The following is a 16,147-nucleotide window of genomic DNA, read 5'->3' as shown; positions in this document are numbered from 1 at the left end:
CACAATGCAGCACAAACTAGCTTTGAACTCAGCGATCCTCCCTTCTCCTGAGTGATGAAATTTCAGCACTCTGGAGGTTGAGGCAGGCAGACTGTGAGTTCAAGGCTAGCCTGGTCTACATAGTGAGTTTCAAATGAAACCCCACTACATGAGGAGACCCCAGTCTTTTGACAAACAAACAAACAAGCAAACACCACCAACACCACCACCACCACCACCACCACCACCACCGAGTGCTAAGACTAACGATATGCACCCCATGCCCGGCTTGCTGTGTTGATTCATGACTGCAGCAGTGCAACCTAGGGTCAGGAGTAATAAAAAAGGGCCAGCTCTGCAGCCTGTGTGGCTCCAGCCAGGATAACTGAGAGGCAGGATAACGGCCTTAAACAGCATCAGGCCCTTTGGGAAGATGCTGCAGTGATAGCAGAGTCATACTCAACGTTTCCTCATGGAAGTTACTCCACAGGGTCAAGACCGCAAAGACTCGAATCTCAGCGACCCTGCTTACAAGCTTGAACCCGCACATATCATGACTGATTTCACACCACATTCGTTTTTGGTCTTTTTTTCTCCAGCACAGTGCTGAATCCCGCACCTTATGCATGCTAGAGAAGTGTTCTACTACTGAGGGGTAATTAGAGCCCCATGAAATCATCTTTCTTAGCCTGTTTCTGCTTGTGAAAAGTTGAGAAACACCACTTTAAAAGTTCTGTGAGGTTTAATTAGATAACAGGAGGCAACTGTTAAGAGCTTGCTTCTCAGGCCCTGTAGCAGACAAGTGGCAATGCACGGACACCTAAAAGCAGAGAGGGCTATGTAGTCTTGTCACACAGCAGATGGCCACCTAATAACAGCAATTTATAAACACATCTCTTCAACACCAAGAAGTATTTAAAGAGATAACAATACAAGCTGGGTGTGGGGGCCCATACCTTTGATCCCACAGACAAAAGATCTCTGAATTTGAGGCCAGATTGGTTTAAATATTGAGTTCAAGGGTCAGTCAGGGTTAGGGTTACACAGTCAGACCCTGTCTTAGAAGGAAGGAAGGAAGGAAGGAAGGAAGGAAGGAAGGAAGGAAGGGAGGGAGGGAGGGAGGGAGGGAAGAAAGAGAGAAAGAAAGAAAGAAAGAGAGAAAGAAAGAAAGAAAGAAAGAAAGAAAGAAAGAAAGAAAGAAGGAGGGAGGGAGGGAGAAAGAAAGAAACGAACGAACTCAATACTTAATCCCAGCACTCAGGTGGTTCTCTGAGTTTGAGGCCAGCCTAGTCTATAAAACTAGTCCAGGACAGCCAGAGCTGTTACACAAAGAAAATCCTGTCTCAAACAGAACGACAAACGAAAAGACTCAGAGCCAAGGAGATGGTTGACAGGGTAAAAGCACTTGCTATGCAAGCCTGATGTCCTAAGTTTGATCCTCAAGGAAGGAGAACTGAAAGCTGTTTTCTGATGCCAAGTGCACTCCATGGCAAGGCACAAAAGCACCTACACAGTCGTACATTTCCTCCTCCTCACACACATAAATATATAGACTTTTTAAATCAAGACTCTGGATCAAGCTGGGATTCACATTTCCCCGGATGACGCACAAAGCAAGTATCCTGGTTGACAGAGAGCGGAAGCTGCAGCACCCTGTACCCAACCCAGCACCTTGGTATACTGCTCCACCAGCTTTGTGAAGTAATTGAAGAGGCTGTGCTGGGGTCGGAGAAAGTCAAACTGGTAGTTGCGCTGTTCTTTCTGCATCAGCTGGGTCAGAAACTGACGCCCATTCCTGGCCACAAACTGAGCTGTCAGCTTCACTACATCCAGGTCGAAGGCTGAGATGGAGGGGGGGTCAGCGATGAACTCGAACTCAGGAGGGGGCTCCTTCGGTACTATGGTCTCTTGGATCACCTGGGCTTGGACCTAAGACAGAGTGCAGAGCAAAACACAACAGCAGTAAACCATGAAGCACAACAGCCACAGACTCTAATGTTTTATTAATTGTGAGCATCACTGAAACTGGCTTAAGACTGGCAACTGTGCCTCAACTCCCTAATCTGCTTCAGGTGAGACAGTCTACATCTCTGACATCAAAGGCCTAAAAAGGTGGCAAATATATCTAGGAAATCAGCTGTAAAATCTGACTTAAGAGGCTGGAAATACAGTAAGGTCTATGTGTGTACAGTGATTTCTACTGCAAAAAAATACATCGACGTCTTCCAAGAGAACCAGGAGACAGAACAGGCACTGTGAGTACTTTTTACACATGAGAAAACCACAGCAGCCTTAGGCCATACAAGCAGCAATTGTAATACAAGGCTTCAAACATGACTTCAACTTTTATTTCTCACTGCCAAATAAAAAGCTGCCTTTTCCACAAAAGTCTGAGAAAGGTGCAAAATGATGAGACCAGGCCAGTTCCACCCAGCAGACAGAAGGCAGTGGTCCTCTGTCTTCACTGACACTCTTGACCGTCAGTCAGCACTCCTGGGCCCCAGCCCCAACAGAAGGGAAGAGATGACACAAGGCTACATCACTTCCTTCAGCTCAGCTGGGCTAAAAGGTTGCTCATGCGCTACAATTAACCCTCACTCCTTGGATCAATAAATCACAAGCCTTGCTTAAACAGTTGTTCTGCTGGGCTCTTTAAGATCTGAGCCTGGAGGACAGAGCTTCACCAACCAGTGTTCAAGAAGTGCTTCTGGAAGCTGAGGGTAACTTCACTTCTGCCCCTGGTGGTTGTGACTGTGGACAGTAGAGATAATTATGCCTGCCTACTCTACCTGTTCTTACTTCCTCCCTAACCCACAAAGAGGGGCTGGGCTCCAAACCTTCTGGGGCAGCTGTTGTTGTGTGGCTTGCTGCTGCTGCTGCATAACCTTGGGGATGGCAGCTGAGGGTTCCTGAGCCTTCCCCTCCTTGAACTCGCTGACCTTGTGGCGGTAGTAGGCATGGTAAGGGTCATTGGGATTTAAGAAATTGAACTTGGGGTTGTTGATCTCATTCTGTCGAATCCTAGCTTCAAACTCAGGCCCATTTCTGTAAAAAAATTAAAATAAGAGAATACAACAAAGAATGAATCCCACAATCTGTGACTACTCGGACCCAAATCTCCTTCTATTTCACTACCTTTGTCACCATCCACTCACCAAACCAGTCCATCCCTCAGGATAGCAGAACTGCTCCTTGAGCATCTAGGAATCAGTCAGCGTCATCTGACAATGTGAGCCTGGCTGCTTCCAACACAGCCATTCCTTACCCCACCCCCCACTTCTGTAATACCCACAATCGGCTGAGCAATTGCTTAGTTCTTGTAACATTTATTTTTTTGGCTGAGAATGTGGCATAAGTGTAGAGTGCTTATCTAAGGTCCACAAGACCCTGGATTTGGTACCAAGCTCCTTAAAAACAAAAGGGAAAAAACCCAAAACAGCTAATAAGTATTAATGCTTTGTTCAGATACTGCCTAAAGTAATTTCATTTATTACTGGGAGGCTCATGAAGGAAAAATTGCTCTGCAAGATTTCCATGTTCTGAACATATACTAGATAAGGCATGGTGTGTGGCTGAGTGGGCAAAGATCTTTGCTGACAAGATGGACACTCTTATGTTTGACCTCCTGGTTCTACTTGGTAAAAGGGAGAACTGACTCTCACCAAGATGTACTCTGATCCATGTGTATGTGTATGTGTGTGTTCATGTCATGTATACAGATATATATCCACACTATATCCACACTAAAGGAATGCCATCCTCCAGGATAATGAAAGAATATTTGGAGAATCCTGATTTTTAAAGTTCCAGTAGATAAAACTCGAGGCCGTAGTTTTTTCTTTTATTTGTTGAGATACAGTCTCACAAGTCCAGGCTAAGGATTGGCCCTGAACTCCTGATTTGCCTGCCTTTATTTCTAGGTACAGTTAAGTGTGCCACCAAACCTAGCTTCAAGTATCACACTTACATATAACATCTGTGTCAGCTAAAAGGCACACAAGCCTTAAAAGGCACGAGATACGGACACCTTCAGTGTCACGTTCACTAGTTTCACATACAGCAGGATTCCACAGGGTTTGTTGCTTTGACTTTCCCAAATGTCAAATGTGGCTAATACCACTTTTCCACTGTATTTTCAAATACTGAAAAGGTTTACTAAAGTAGCATTTAAACAGATGCTCAGGACTCTTGAATACAATGCCCACAAACACAGAGGACAGTTACTACTGTGGAACGTAGAAGGGGCAGTTCCACCAACACTGGAGATGACTGGCCTATCAGGAAATGCCCATGGGGCTTTCCCGGATTCTCTGGCCAAAAGCCTGCATTCAGAGGTGTCCCAAGCCAAGGCTCCAGGTACTCGTGCCAGACAAGCCACTCTTTCTCTAGACTTTCATACCCCTGGCTCTGTCAATTAAACAGAGCAGAAGACAAGATGCAGGCAACTTTATGGTTAAGAAAGCCATCACAACAAATCTATGACACAGGCTTAGCCTCTAGCAAATTCTGGTTACACCCTGTAGTGTGACTAATACCATGAGGTCTCAATTTGACTGTGTATTAGTCCAAGCAGAACCTCATGCTTTGGAAAGAAGCATTTTCCTACCTCCTATGTAATGCACATCATGCATATACAGGATGGATACAGATTTGGGTCCTGCCAGATCAGGTCACCATGCCTGGAAAATGCCCATGGAGACTACTGGCTTCTAGAAAAATAGGTCTGGTTGTCTCTTGCAGTACTGCCTCCTAAGCCATGGGTCTCTACACATCAGGGAACGCTTAAAAAGACATGCAAAGGCAGATGTACTTATTCCAAGAAATTCCAGCGCTCTAAGTTGGCTTCCTGTTAATTTTAGAATTAGCTCCTCCAACACAAGAAACAGATTTCAGCAGAAGAGCCTGACTGTCATGTAGTCCAGCTGGCAGAGCCTTTTGAAGGTAATTTCATCTACAGAGAAAATGCTCCTTTTACTCGGTCAGACTTGGCTGCAGACACCCACTGCCTGCCTCCTGAGCATGTGGCCTAGCAGAGACCTGAATACCGGCTCTCTCCAAGACCAAGATTGTGACCTGTCCCTTCACTGTAAAGCATGAGAAGGTAGGGGAAGAACATGCACATGTTTATGGTCAGGTCACGTGGAGACCAGAGGCCAACACTGAGTAAGTACCCTCCTCTATCACTGTCATTCTCATTCTTTGATGCAGGGTCTTGCACTGAACCTGGAGCTCACCACTATGGTTATGTTAGCAAGCCGGCCAATCAGCAAGCTCTGAGGAGTGGCCTACCTTTACTTGTGTTGCAAACATTACCCCATTGAGCCATCTCAAGGTCAGATTTCAGAATTCCTACAAAAATGATCACCAAGGATAAAAACCCATCTGGAAACATGGTGAGATGTTTACACTACTAGAAACAGAACTCATGTCCTATACATGGAGACATATACTCACTCTACCACTAAGCTACACAATCAACCCATTTATTTTTTTTCAGCCTTGATAAAAAACTCACAAGCCTAGGCTGGCCTTAAACTCACACATTATGGAACTTGAAGGTATCCACTTCATTTTCCTTTTCTTAAAAAAAAAAAAAAAAGAAAATTGACTCTGTGTGCACGAGTGCATATTAAAGGGCATGCATGCAGGTATTCAGACTCTGTAGCTGTGAGTTACCTGACATGGGTCCTGGGAGCCAAACTCAGGTCCTATGTAGGAGCAGAAAGTGGTCTTAACTTCTGAGCCACTTCTCCAGCTCCCATTTCCCTTCATTAAAATAGAGCCCACCATGTAGCCAGGCTAGTCTCTCTAACATTCCTTGCTAGCACCAAGATTACAGGTATGTATCACTATGTCCAGTAACAAGTATTTATTTTTAAGAGAACTTGGTCAGTCTTTTTTTTTTTTTTTTTGCTGTGGAGGCAAAGGATGACACAATTATCAGAAAGCTACTTGGGAAACTGAGATGTTTCTAAGTGCACACTTATGTGCACCCATACCCAGAGGCCAGATACTCATGTCCATTGTCTTCCCCAATCACTTCCTGCCTTATTTAGATTTATCTACCTATTTATTTTAGATAGGGTCCATGCATCCCTGGCTCATCAGAATGCTGTGTAGACTAGGGTGGCCCGAAACGCACAGAGATCAACCTGCTCCTGCCTTCAGAATACATGAATACACTGGCCCCACCTTAGTTAATATGAAGCACAGCAATTTGCTGGCCACTGAGCTCCAGGAATCTGTCAGTCTCTATTCTCCAGTACTGAGGTTACCAGATGTAACCATTGCTCAATCTTGCTTTAACATGGGTATCTGTGGGTTATACACCATGGGATCCAAACTCAAGCTCTTGTTTACTCTTGTGACAGGAACTTGAATGAACTAAGCTGTCTCCCCAACCCCTGAAGCTTTCCATGTTCTCCTAATCACTATTGTTTCAGTTTTCTTCTAAAGAAACTATCTAAGAGGGAAAGGTAATGTTCAAACTCCTCGTACAGCTTCACTGACCAAGTGGAAACACTGGAAACAGTCTCAAAGAGAAGACAGCCTGGACACCCTGCACCCTCGCCATAGAAAGCATACAGCAGGAGGAAAAGGTAATTAGGAAATGTTTACAGTTTAGCATGCAAAGAGAATGGGGACATGACAGTACTTGTGTTATTACCGTATTTAAAAACGGGTGCCAAGGGCAAAGGACTAATGAACGGTGAACGGTGACAACAGCGGGCAGGAGTTGCCCTCACAGTAAGACTGCACTTATTCCTTATGCATTATTATTAGGAAAAGGGTTGCTGTGAAATACTAGCCAATCACACACAACACTCAATGCCCTATCTTAGGGCATCTTTTAAGTGAAAATCCAAGGTAATTAAAGCCTGTCCAGTGATGGGAAAATATATCAATCGGAATCTTTATTAGAGAGGTGCTTCACTTTATTAGGAAGTTTGGAACCAAACATTGCAGTCTGGTTCAAGAAAAGACAGAAATCCAGACTGCTGGTGAGATCACCTCATTTTTAAGTGTGGCAATAGGATTTTTCTTTTTTAAGGATTCTAAGGACAAACCAAACTCTGCAGACTGGATATCGATGCTGGTTGCCAAAAGAATACTCTCTCTCTATAAATGCCCTAAGTCAGGGGACGTGTTGACCGTTGGGAGTCAAGTGGTCCTCAGAAAATAGCATCCAAGGATGTAGAAGTGTGTGGGATGAAGAGGCTGAGAGAAATCCTGACCAGTTTTAACAGCTTGCTCTTAGCTCATCTGTAACCGATCATTTGAGTCTCTGTGGAAAGTAGCCCTTTCACAATGAGAAAAATCAACTCATTTCCTCAGGCCAGCAGCTCAAACACACAGCATACACACAGTATCAGTCACAAAGGTGCTACCAGGAATTCCTCAGATTTGTTTTGGAAGCAGAAATATACAGCTAGATGGGGCTTTCACTGTGATTACTATCATGGTATGTCAATGATACCAGTCCTGTCTATCGCCTACCTCACTGCTCTACTGTGGTTTTGGAAGCCTAAGCTAGAGCCTCTAAAACACCCCATGGTGCCCGATTCAAAAGCCCTTTATACTACAATTCCCCTGACCCACTGTGCAGCAGCAGCTGTTACCTGGCCACAAAACTGGCGGTCTTGTCGACGATATTCCTGACCTCTGGAGGAGGGTAAATAATCCCCACCACTGGCTTGGAAGGGGTGGAATCCTCCTTTGATGATGCTTCTTCTTCATTTGGCTGTGAAAACAGAAAAAGGGAGTAAGGTCTTCAAGTCCCTGGCTTGGATTAGGAGATCATAAAAACTACACCAGCCCTCAGCGTTTCTCCATGATACCACTGACAGGACTGTGTCCTGCAGACTGCAGACTCTCTTGGGTTAGCATCCAAGAAGCTAGCATTGGGAAGCAGTTAAAAACAAAGCAAGCTTTCTTAACCATACGGTATTTATACAACCATTCCTAATCTAGGGAAAAGAATGGCTTTCTTGGCTCTCCTCCTTAGAATGGAGGTTTCGTGGTTCAAATAAGCCCCCAGGGGAAGCCGAGGCTCAAGTCCGCAGGCTAGTTTTGAAAAGTCCGGTTTAGGGAAATCTTTTTGAGACCAGAAGGCAACGCGGCGCGCTGACTCCTGGGACTTGCAGTCCCACCAAGTCCTTCAGGGTGGCCTGTGCTTCCAGCAGAAGTGCCACAGCGCCCGCGCGGGAGTGGAGGAACGAGGCCTACAACAGGACTGCAGGCGGAGGAGCACGGGGCACGGTACCTGTTTGGGCTCAGTGACTACTGGCGGCGGCGGGGGTACCGCCTGCACGGGTCCGGCCTGCATGACTGCGACGCTCAGGGCTGCCAGTCCGCCTCGGTGTGGACAACCGGTACGGCGACAAGGTTAAGCTCACCACACGAAGTCTCCAACTCAATGGCAAGATGGCGACGACCCAGAGAAAAGCCGCGGAGGCACTTCCGGCCCCGCCCCCTCGCCGTGTCTCACTTCCAGCCCCGCCCCGCGTGCACGATGGCACGGTACGCCGTTGCTATGGCAGCGTCCTGGGCGCCCTGCTTTAGAGTTTCGAGGGATCCCTGGAGCCGCAGGCGCTCCGGAGGAAGTTCTGTGAGCTTGCCAGACACAGAGCTGAGGCTGCGACGCCGGAGACAGGTAAGCCATTCTACATCATTTGCTGAACTCCCCTCCCGACCCTGGCCGGTTCCTCTGTAACCCCAGCAACCCCCCTAACCCCTACACCCCGAACCCCTGCCTTCGTTTTGTTTTCTGTTTGGCCTGTCATTTTGAAGAATTCTTCTCCCATTAGACCCGTTGCCATAAAGCCCCACTTAACTACACCTTTAGACCTGTTTTTCGGTTCAGCATTACCTCCTCCTGATACCTCCTTGCAGAGCCCAGGACATGGTGCTAACATTTTTTAGTCTCAGGAGACAAAGCTATACAGATCTCTGAGTTCAAGGTCAATCTACTGAGCAAATTGCAGGACAGTCAAGGGTAGGCAGTGAGGGAGTTGAAAAACAGAAAGCTGGTAATAGAATAAAGGGCGGCCAGCCCCAGCAGGCAGCAGAATTCAACAGCTTTACCACATGGCCTTAACTTTAGAGTCAAGAATAGAAGGGGTTACTGGGACAATTGATGCTTCTTATCTGGAGCTAAGAAATTAGTAGGGATTAAGAAGAGACCAGAATCACTGAGGTGAAATCTTCTGGGAAGTGTTTTCTGAGAGCACAAAGAAGCTGTACTTAATAATGTGTAAGAGTCATCCAGGGTACTACTGGTTTTGAAGACGTGAAGGGGTCATGAAGAGCAGCTGAGGCTTGGCACTGTGAGAGCCAAGGAAGGCCATTGGTGAAGATGCAGTTACAGTTGATGGCCCAGGACTGAGGAAGTCATCCAAAGTAGTTGAGGCTTGAGACCATGAGGAGAGCCTATGAGAGGCTATTGGTGAAGCCTAGTTGCTATGGAAGACTCCAGTATATTGGAGATGCCAGTACCATGGGCTGGTCACCAGGAACAGCAGCAGCAGGGGAGTGGAGTCAACCAGAGCCTAGAGTGCTACGGAGGGCAGAGCTGGAGAGGTGACCCGAGCCCTTTGGAGGAGCCCAGAAGATGTTCTGTGGACCCCATACATTGGAATAAGAAGCTGTAAAGTTGAAGTTGCCTTGGAGACCCCAAGCTGTTAGAGATGCCAGAGTCCTTTTCTCAGTTACCTGCTGAGAAAAGCTGCTAACAGTGGAACCAGCCCAAGAGAATGAAGTGTGCTGCCATTGAGGGCCACATGGGCCAACAGCACTCAACAAGGGTGAAAGGAGCTAGAGATCTGAAGGATGCTCTGGCATTGGACCTGGAGACATGGGTTTTGGAGTTTGCCCAACTGGTTTTCTATCTTGCTTCGGTCCAGTATTTTTTACTTTATATGGGATTACAGTTAAAAAAACCTGCTTGAATCTTAGAAGAAACTTTGAACTTTGGACCTTTCTTTTTTTAACATGGTTGAGAGTGCTGTACAGTATAGGGACTCTTGATGTTGGACTAAATGTATTTTGCATTATGCTATATTTAGGTATGGTTCCCATATGTTTGAACAAGCCTATGGGAGTCAGGGAGTGGAATGTGATGGTTTGTATATGCTTTGCCCAGGGAGTGGCACTATTAGGAAGTGTGTGTGGCCTTGTTGGATGGAGTAGGTGTTGCCTTGTTAGAGTAGGTGTGCCACTGTGGGCATGGGCTTTAATGCCTTCCTTCTGGCTGCTTGGGAGCCAGTCTTCTGCTAGCTGCCTTTGGAAAAAGAAATGGAACTCTAAGCTCCTCCGGCCCCATGCCTTCCTAGACTCGGCCATGCTCCTGCTTTGATGATAATGGACTGAACCTCTGAACCTGTAAGCCAGCCCCAATTAAATGTCATCCTTATAAGAGTTGCCTTGGTCATGTTTTCTGTTCACAGTAGTAAAACCCTACCTAAGACAGTCAGAGGCTGGAAATTGCCATGTAGATGGTTTTAGAGTTTCAAAACTGTTTTCTTTTCTTAGTGGTGACCGAATCTCAGTGGACATAAACAAGCATGGACTTCAGACATGGCGTTAGGTGTTTGACAGAGGGGGACTCGAGGGTTGAGTAGAGAGAAGGAAAGGCTCCTACCCTTCTTTGGGAATCACAAAGCATCAAGTAACATTACTAGCTGCTGCCCCTTTCATGATAATGTTGGTTCCGTTAGAGCCAGGCGCACTAGAAATTACAGAGGAAGTCCATGTCATACGTCCTTCCACTTGACACCCACGGTCAGTGCTTCCCACACTATGCATCTGCATATGCTCTGGTTTTAAAGGAATCGATAGGAAGTGACCTTGGATATTCTGTGCGTATTTATGTTTCTGGTGCTGTCGATTGGCCTAGGGCTCCTTACGTTAAGTAAGTGCGCTACTGTCAAGCCACAGTTTCTGCGTAACTTTGAATATTCTTGATGTTTTGACCCAGAATCTCATGGGAATTGGTATCCAAGGTGGCCCCAGTAGACAGATCAATATTTTTTGGCACCCAGGAGCCTAAAGTGCTTTGCCTCCTGAATGCTTCTCCCCAGCCTAGGATTTCTTGCTTGCTTTCTTTCCTTCATGGCCTTTTCAGGATGTTTCCTTCCGTTGCTGCTCTCCCCGTTTCCCCCACCTCGTTCCTTGGAGACACAATCTCTTGGGTTGCTGCACTATCTCCCCAGAGGCAGTTGCCAAGCCAACACATGGGAGAATATGAGTGCAGTGTGTTTGTTTGTGCCTGAGTATTATTCCTTGTGGGGAAACTCAGATATAGTTAGTGTTCCTGAAGGATCTCTCTCCCTTCCTCCCCAGTTTCACTATATAGCCCAGGCTGCCTTTGAACTTGCATTCCTCCTGCCTTAGCCTCCTAAGTGCTAGAGTTATAGGCCTATGTCGCCAGGCCCTGCCTGACCCTAGCAGGTAGTAGATGTTCAATCTTATGTCGATGCATACGAAGCACTGAAGCCTTTGGCTGTACTTTAGTCACTAGCCAGTCCCAAGTGGCTTTCCAGTATTTGAAATAGGGCCAGGTGTGGTGGCAAACATCTTTAATCCCAGCACTTGACAGGCAAAGACAGTGGATCTCTATGAGTTTGAGGCCAGCCTGGTCTACATAGTGAGTTACAGGACAGCCAGGGCTATGTAGAGAGACACTGTTTCAAATCACCAAAAAAATTATAATTTTTTAAAAAAAATACTCTGTGGTACAAATTGAGATGTACCATGAGCGTCAAATAAACACTTGATTGGTGGCTTAATAAATTAAAAAAAAAAAATGGGGTTGGGGATTTAGCTCAGTGGTAGAGCGCTTGCCTAGGAAGCACAAGGCCCTGGGTTCGATCCCCAGCTCCGAAAAAAAGAACCAAAAAAAAAAAAAAAAGGTTAAAGGGCTAGGAGGTCTAGCTCAGTAAGTACAGCATTTACCTAGCATGCACAAAACCCTGAGTTCAGTCCCCAACATCTGTAGGATATGATGGTGCACACCTATAATTAATTTCAGCACTTGGGAAGTACAGGCATAGGGATCGGAACCTGAAAGTCTTGAAAGTCAAGGCCCAGGCCAGCCAAGAACACAGGTGTTTCCTTTTTGGTCTTTTGAGACAGGATTTCTCTGTTTGAAACTCACATTATAAACCAGGCTGGCCTTGAACTTGCAAAGGTCTGCCTGTGTCAACCTCTGCTTCCTGAATGCTAGAATTAAGACAGGGTCCATCATGCCCACCACCAAACTGTCTTGCTGGGGCTGGAGAGATGGCTCAGTGGTTAAGAGCACTGACTGCTCTTCCAGAGGTCCTGAGTTCAATTCCCAGCAACCACATGGTGGCTCACAACCATCTATGATGGAATTCAATGCCCTCTTCTGGTGTGTCTGAAGAGAGCTACAGTGTACTTATATATACATAATGAATAAATCTTAAAAAAAAAAAGCCAGGCTAGAGAGAGAACTCAGCAGGTAAGAGCATGTTTTGCTGTTTCAGGCAACCAAACTTGAGTTCATTTCCGAGCACTCGTGTCAGGTGACTGAGCTGCCTATAATATCAGCTCCGTGGGATTCAACACTGAGACTCCATGGGTACTCATAGACAATACACATATACAAAAATAAAAATAAATAAGTTAAAAAACAAATAGCTGTGCATAGTGATACACATGTTTAATGCCAACACTCGGGAGGCATAGGCAGGCAGATCTTTATGAGTTCAAATTCAGCCTGGTCTATGTAGTGAGTTTCAGGCCAGTCAGGAGTTCATAGAGAGAACCTGTCTCAAAAAATTAAAAAATAGGACCAGAGAGATGGCTCAGTGGTTAAGAGCACTGGCTGCTCTTCCAGAGGTCCTGAGTTCAAATCCCAGCAACCACATGGTGGCTCACAACCATCTGTAATGGGATCTGATGCCATTTTCTGGTGTGTCTTAAGACAGAGACAGTGTATGAACATTCATTAAGTAAATAAATAAATAGAAAAAAGAATGTATGAACATATTAATTTCATATTGAGTTCATGTCGAAATAATATTTTTAGTAATTTATGCTAAATAAAATTAGTCTCTTTTTAGTGTTTTTTTTTTTAAACACTAAACAAGCATGTTTTTAAATCTTTGGAAAATACTCATTTATACTCATATGTGGTAGGTGTGGGTGTTTTGCCAGCAGACATATCTGGCTACCACATGTGTACGGTGCCTGCAGAGGTAAAACAGGGCATTCCATTGTCTGGAACCAGAGTCACAGATAAATGGTTGTGGGTCAGGAGAGCCAACCCGGGTTCTCTACATGAGAACCATCTCTCCAGCTTTCTTTTTACTCCTTTTGGTGTGGCTTAGGTGAGGGAAAGTAATATTTTAACCTACTCATCACTGGTTCGTGACTGAGAACCCTACAACTAATAAGACATATATTCAAAGAAAAGAAAAGCAGGGCCAGGTGCATATATCCTTAATCCCAGCATTTGGGAGGCAGAGGCAGGTGGATTTCTGAGTTGAAGGCCAGCCTGGTCTATATGTTCATAGTCAAACCCTATCTCAAAAAAACAAAACAACCCCCCCCAAAAAAAAACAAAAAAACAAAACAAAAAAACAGGCAGAAAATCGTAAAAAATTATTTTATAATAGTCTTGCTATGTGGGCTGAAAGATACCTCAGAGGTTACTGACTGCTCTTGCAGAGGACCCGAATTTAGTTCCTAACACCTACATGTGGCTTATAACCACAGGCAACTCTAATTCTAGAGGATCCACAGTCCTCTTCTGACCTCAGCAGGCACCAGGAATACACATGCAGGCAAAGCCATCATAAACATAACATAAATTAACTAAAATATTTCAAATGCTTTGTCTTAGTTTTATTGGTGTGAAGAGATGCCATGTCGAAGGCAGCTTATGGAAGGATGATTTAATTGAAGCTAGCTTAGAGCTCCTGCAGATGAATCCATGACAGGCAGGCAGGGTATTGGAGCAGTAGCTAAGAACTCACATCTGATCTGAAAGATGCAGGCAGAGATGGAGACTAGGCCTTTGGAAACCGCAGAGCCTACTCCAATGACACACCTCCCCCAACAAGGTCACACCTCCTAATCCTTCCCAAACAGTTCCACTAACTGGGAGCCAAACATATGGGCCTATAGGGACCATTCTCATTCAGACTATCACATTCTTTAACATATATTAGTTAATTAAAAATAGATAAATAGGCGCTGGGGATTTAGCTCAGTGGTAGAGCGCTTGCCTAGGAAGCACAAGGCCCTGGGTTCGGTCCCCAGCTCCGAAAAAAAGACCAAAAAAAAATAGATAAATAAATTTTTATATTTTGGAGTTTTCAGAAATAAAGACCCAAAAGACACCAGGAAACCTTTCAGACAACCATTTGAAATAACATAATTAGAAGATAAGCCTATGCTCTAACAGTAATAAAGAGGGGAAACTTAGGACGTCTTTTCTTGTTGCCTAATGGAAGAATCATTTTGGCTCTCTGGTTCAGAGACTCAAGTCCCCCATTGACTCTGGGCTGGTGGTGAGATGTAGGAGCATGTGAAAGAGGAGGCTCTTCACCTGTTGGCAGTCAGGAAGCAGAGAATAAAAGCAGAGGGAGATCCAGGGCAAGGCATAGCCCCCAGGGACACACGATGGTGACCTACTTCTTCCAGCAAGGCCCCACCCTCTACTTTATACTACCTCCCAGAAATGCCATCATATTATACATCTGTGAACCTAATAGTACATCAAAACCTTTGACATCAGTTACCTCCCCAGAGCTCACCGATGGTAGCCAAGCCACCAATACATAAGCCAGTGCAAGATAATTCATGAACCAAAATAGACTGTTCAGTTTTATTCTTTTAAAAAAAAGTTACCTGTTTACTAATATAATATGTGTGTATGTGTTCATGTGTGCGTATAAAGTGCATGTGTACAGTGCAGTGTGTGGAGGTCAGAGGACAACTTTTGTGGATCAGTGCTGTCCTTGTACCACAGGATGAATTCTACAGATCAAACTCAGGTGGTCAGCCTTGGTGGCAAGAGTTTTTCCCTTCTGAGCCGCCTCACTGGCTCCAGGTAGTTTCCCCCCCTTCTCCTGTGATATTCCTTGCCACCTAGATTTTCCAGAGGATGCTTATCATATGAGGTCTTCAGTGAAGAAGGGAGGGCTGTCAAAGTTCCTGGTTTTACAGCCTGTTCAGGGAAGGGGGAGGGGAGTGGAAAAGTAGTCTTGTGCTTCTGCTGTTTCTCTGTTTCCAAGTTGCCATTCATTGCGTTATAGGTGTTTTGTTTTGTTTTGTCTTGTTTTGGACACAGCTGCTCTAGAAGCAGCATGGCTAAGGATGGAAGACAGATGTCACACTGTAAATTGCTCCTGCCTGGGTGGCTTCTCTGGACTCCAGTGTTCGCCCTTCTGTATAAAAGGGGCAGCTCTGGGAAGGGGCAACACTGAAGCTTACCCACCCTAGTTGGGCTAAAGGCGATGCGCTCCAGTCTTTTCCTCATCCTCTTCCTCTAACCTGGGGCAGATGGCCCCCACCCAATCTTCAAGGGCGCCTTCTTGACTGTATCCTCACTCACTCTCCTGTGTATCCATTTCCAGGGATGGGAGGGCCGCTTGCGGCCAGCCCTGAACCAGGAAGCCAGGAGCCAGAAAGCCAGGCACCTGCATGAGTCCCGGACCTCACAGCCTAGTCCAAAAGCTGGACATAGTCGGTCACTCCAGCTTCATGGGCAAACATCTGTGAGAGGTAAGGGCAGAAGAAGTGTTCTGGGACCCCCAGAGTCTGCTACAGACCACCCTGGGTATCTCTGAGTTTCCCAGAACCTCTGGGTCCAGGCTGGTCCTCAATTCTCAGACTTGGTGACCAGGTCATGTAGTAATGAGCTCAAAGGGCACGGTGCACGTGCTCACTGGGGTGGGGTGACGGTAGGGTGGGGGTAGATTCTAGCTAGCATTCCGTCATGCTGAAGCTATGATGTGTTTTGGCTGTGTCTACTGCCATGGCTCATTACTTAGACCTGACTGGGAGCAGAGATGGGATGAAGAAAATACAGACACAAGGAAAACCAGAGGTTGGAAGAGAGAAACCACAGCACTCCAGACGCATGGTGTATTTATTGGATAGAGTTGAACAGGAGGCAGGGCTAATATGGATAAACAAG

The 16,147-nt window shown here is 45.7% G+C and overlaps 2 protein-coding genes across 2 annotated transcripts in view; one reads left to right on the top strand and one right to left on the bottom strand.

Moving 5' to 3' along the window:
- Sf3a1 (splicing factor 3A subunit 1) overlaps window positions 1-8,437 on the bottom strand; it is a 20,750-nt gene extending 12,313 nt beyond the window's left edge. Inside the window, exons 1-4 of the mRNA NM_001107235.1 lie at window positions 8,243-8,437; window positions 7,599-7,720; window positions 2,817-3,024; window positions 1,651-1,908 (exon numbers count right to left, since the gene is read on the bottom strand). Coding sequence (NP_001100705.1) covers window positions 1,651-1,908; window positions 2,817-3,024; window positions 7,599-7,720; window positions 8,243-8,305 — 651 coding nt within the window. The 5' untranslated portion in view covers window positions 8,306-8,437. The remainder of the gene's footprint in view (window positions 1-1,650; window positions 1,909-2,816; window positions 3,025-7,598; window positions 7,721-8,242) is intronic.
- The window catches only part of Ccdc157 (coiled-coil domain containing 157), a 19,003-nt gene continuing 11,251 nt past the window's right edge, over window positions 8,396-16,147 (top strand). Inside the window, exons 1-2 of the mRNA XM_001062582.7 lie at window positions 8,396-8,632; window positions 15,585-15,732. Of these exons, the coding sequence (XP_001062582.3) occupies window positions 8,396-8,632; window positions 15,585-15,732 (385 nt within the window). The remainder of the gene's footprint in view (window positions 8,633-15,584; window positions 15,733-16,147) is intronic.

The sequence above is a fragment of the Rattus norvegicus genome, chromosome 14 (assembly GCF_036323735.1).
Source record: "Rattus norvegicus strain BN/NHsdMcwi chromosome 14, GRCr8, whole genome shotgun sequence".
NCBI lineage: Eukaryota > Metazoa > Chordata > Mammalia > Rodentia > Muridae > Rattus > Rattus norvegicus.
Note: the sequence above shows the minus strand (reverse complement) of the source record. Positions and strands in the feature narration are given on the sequence as shown.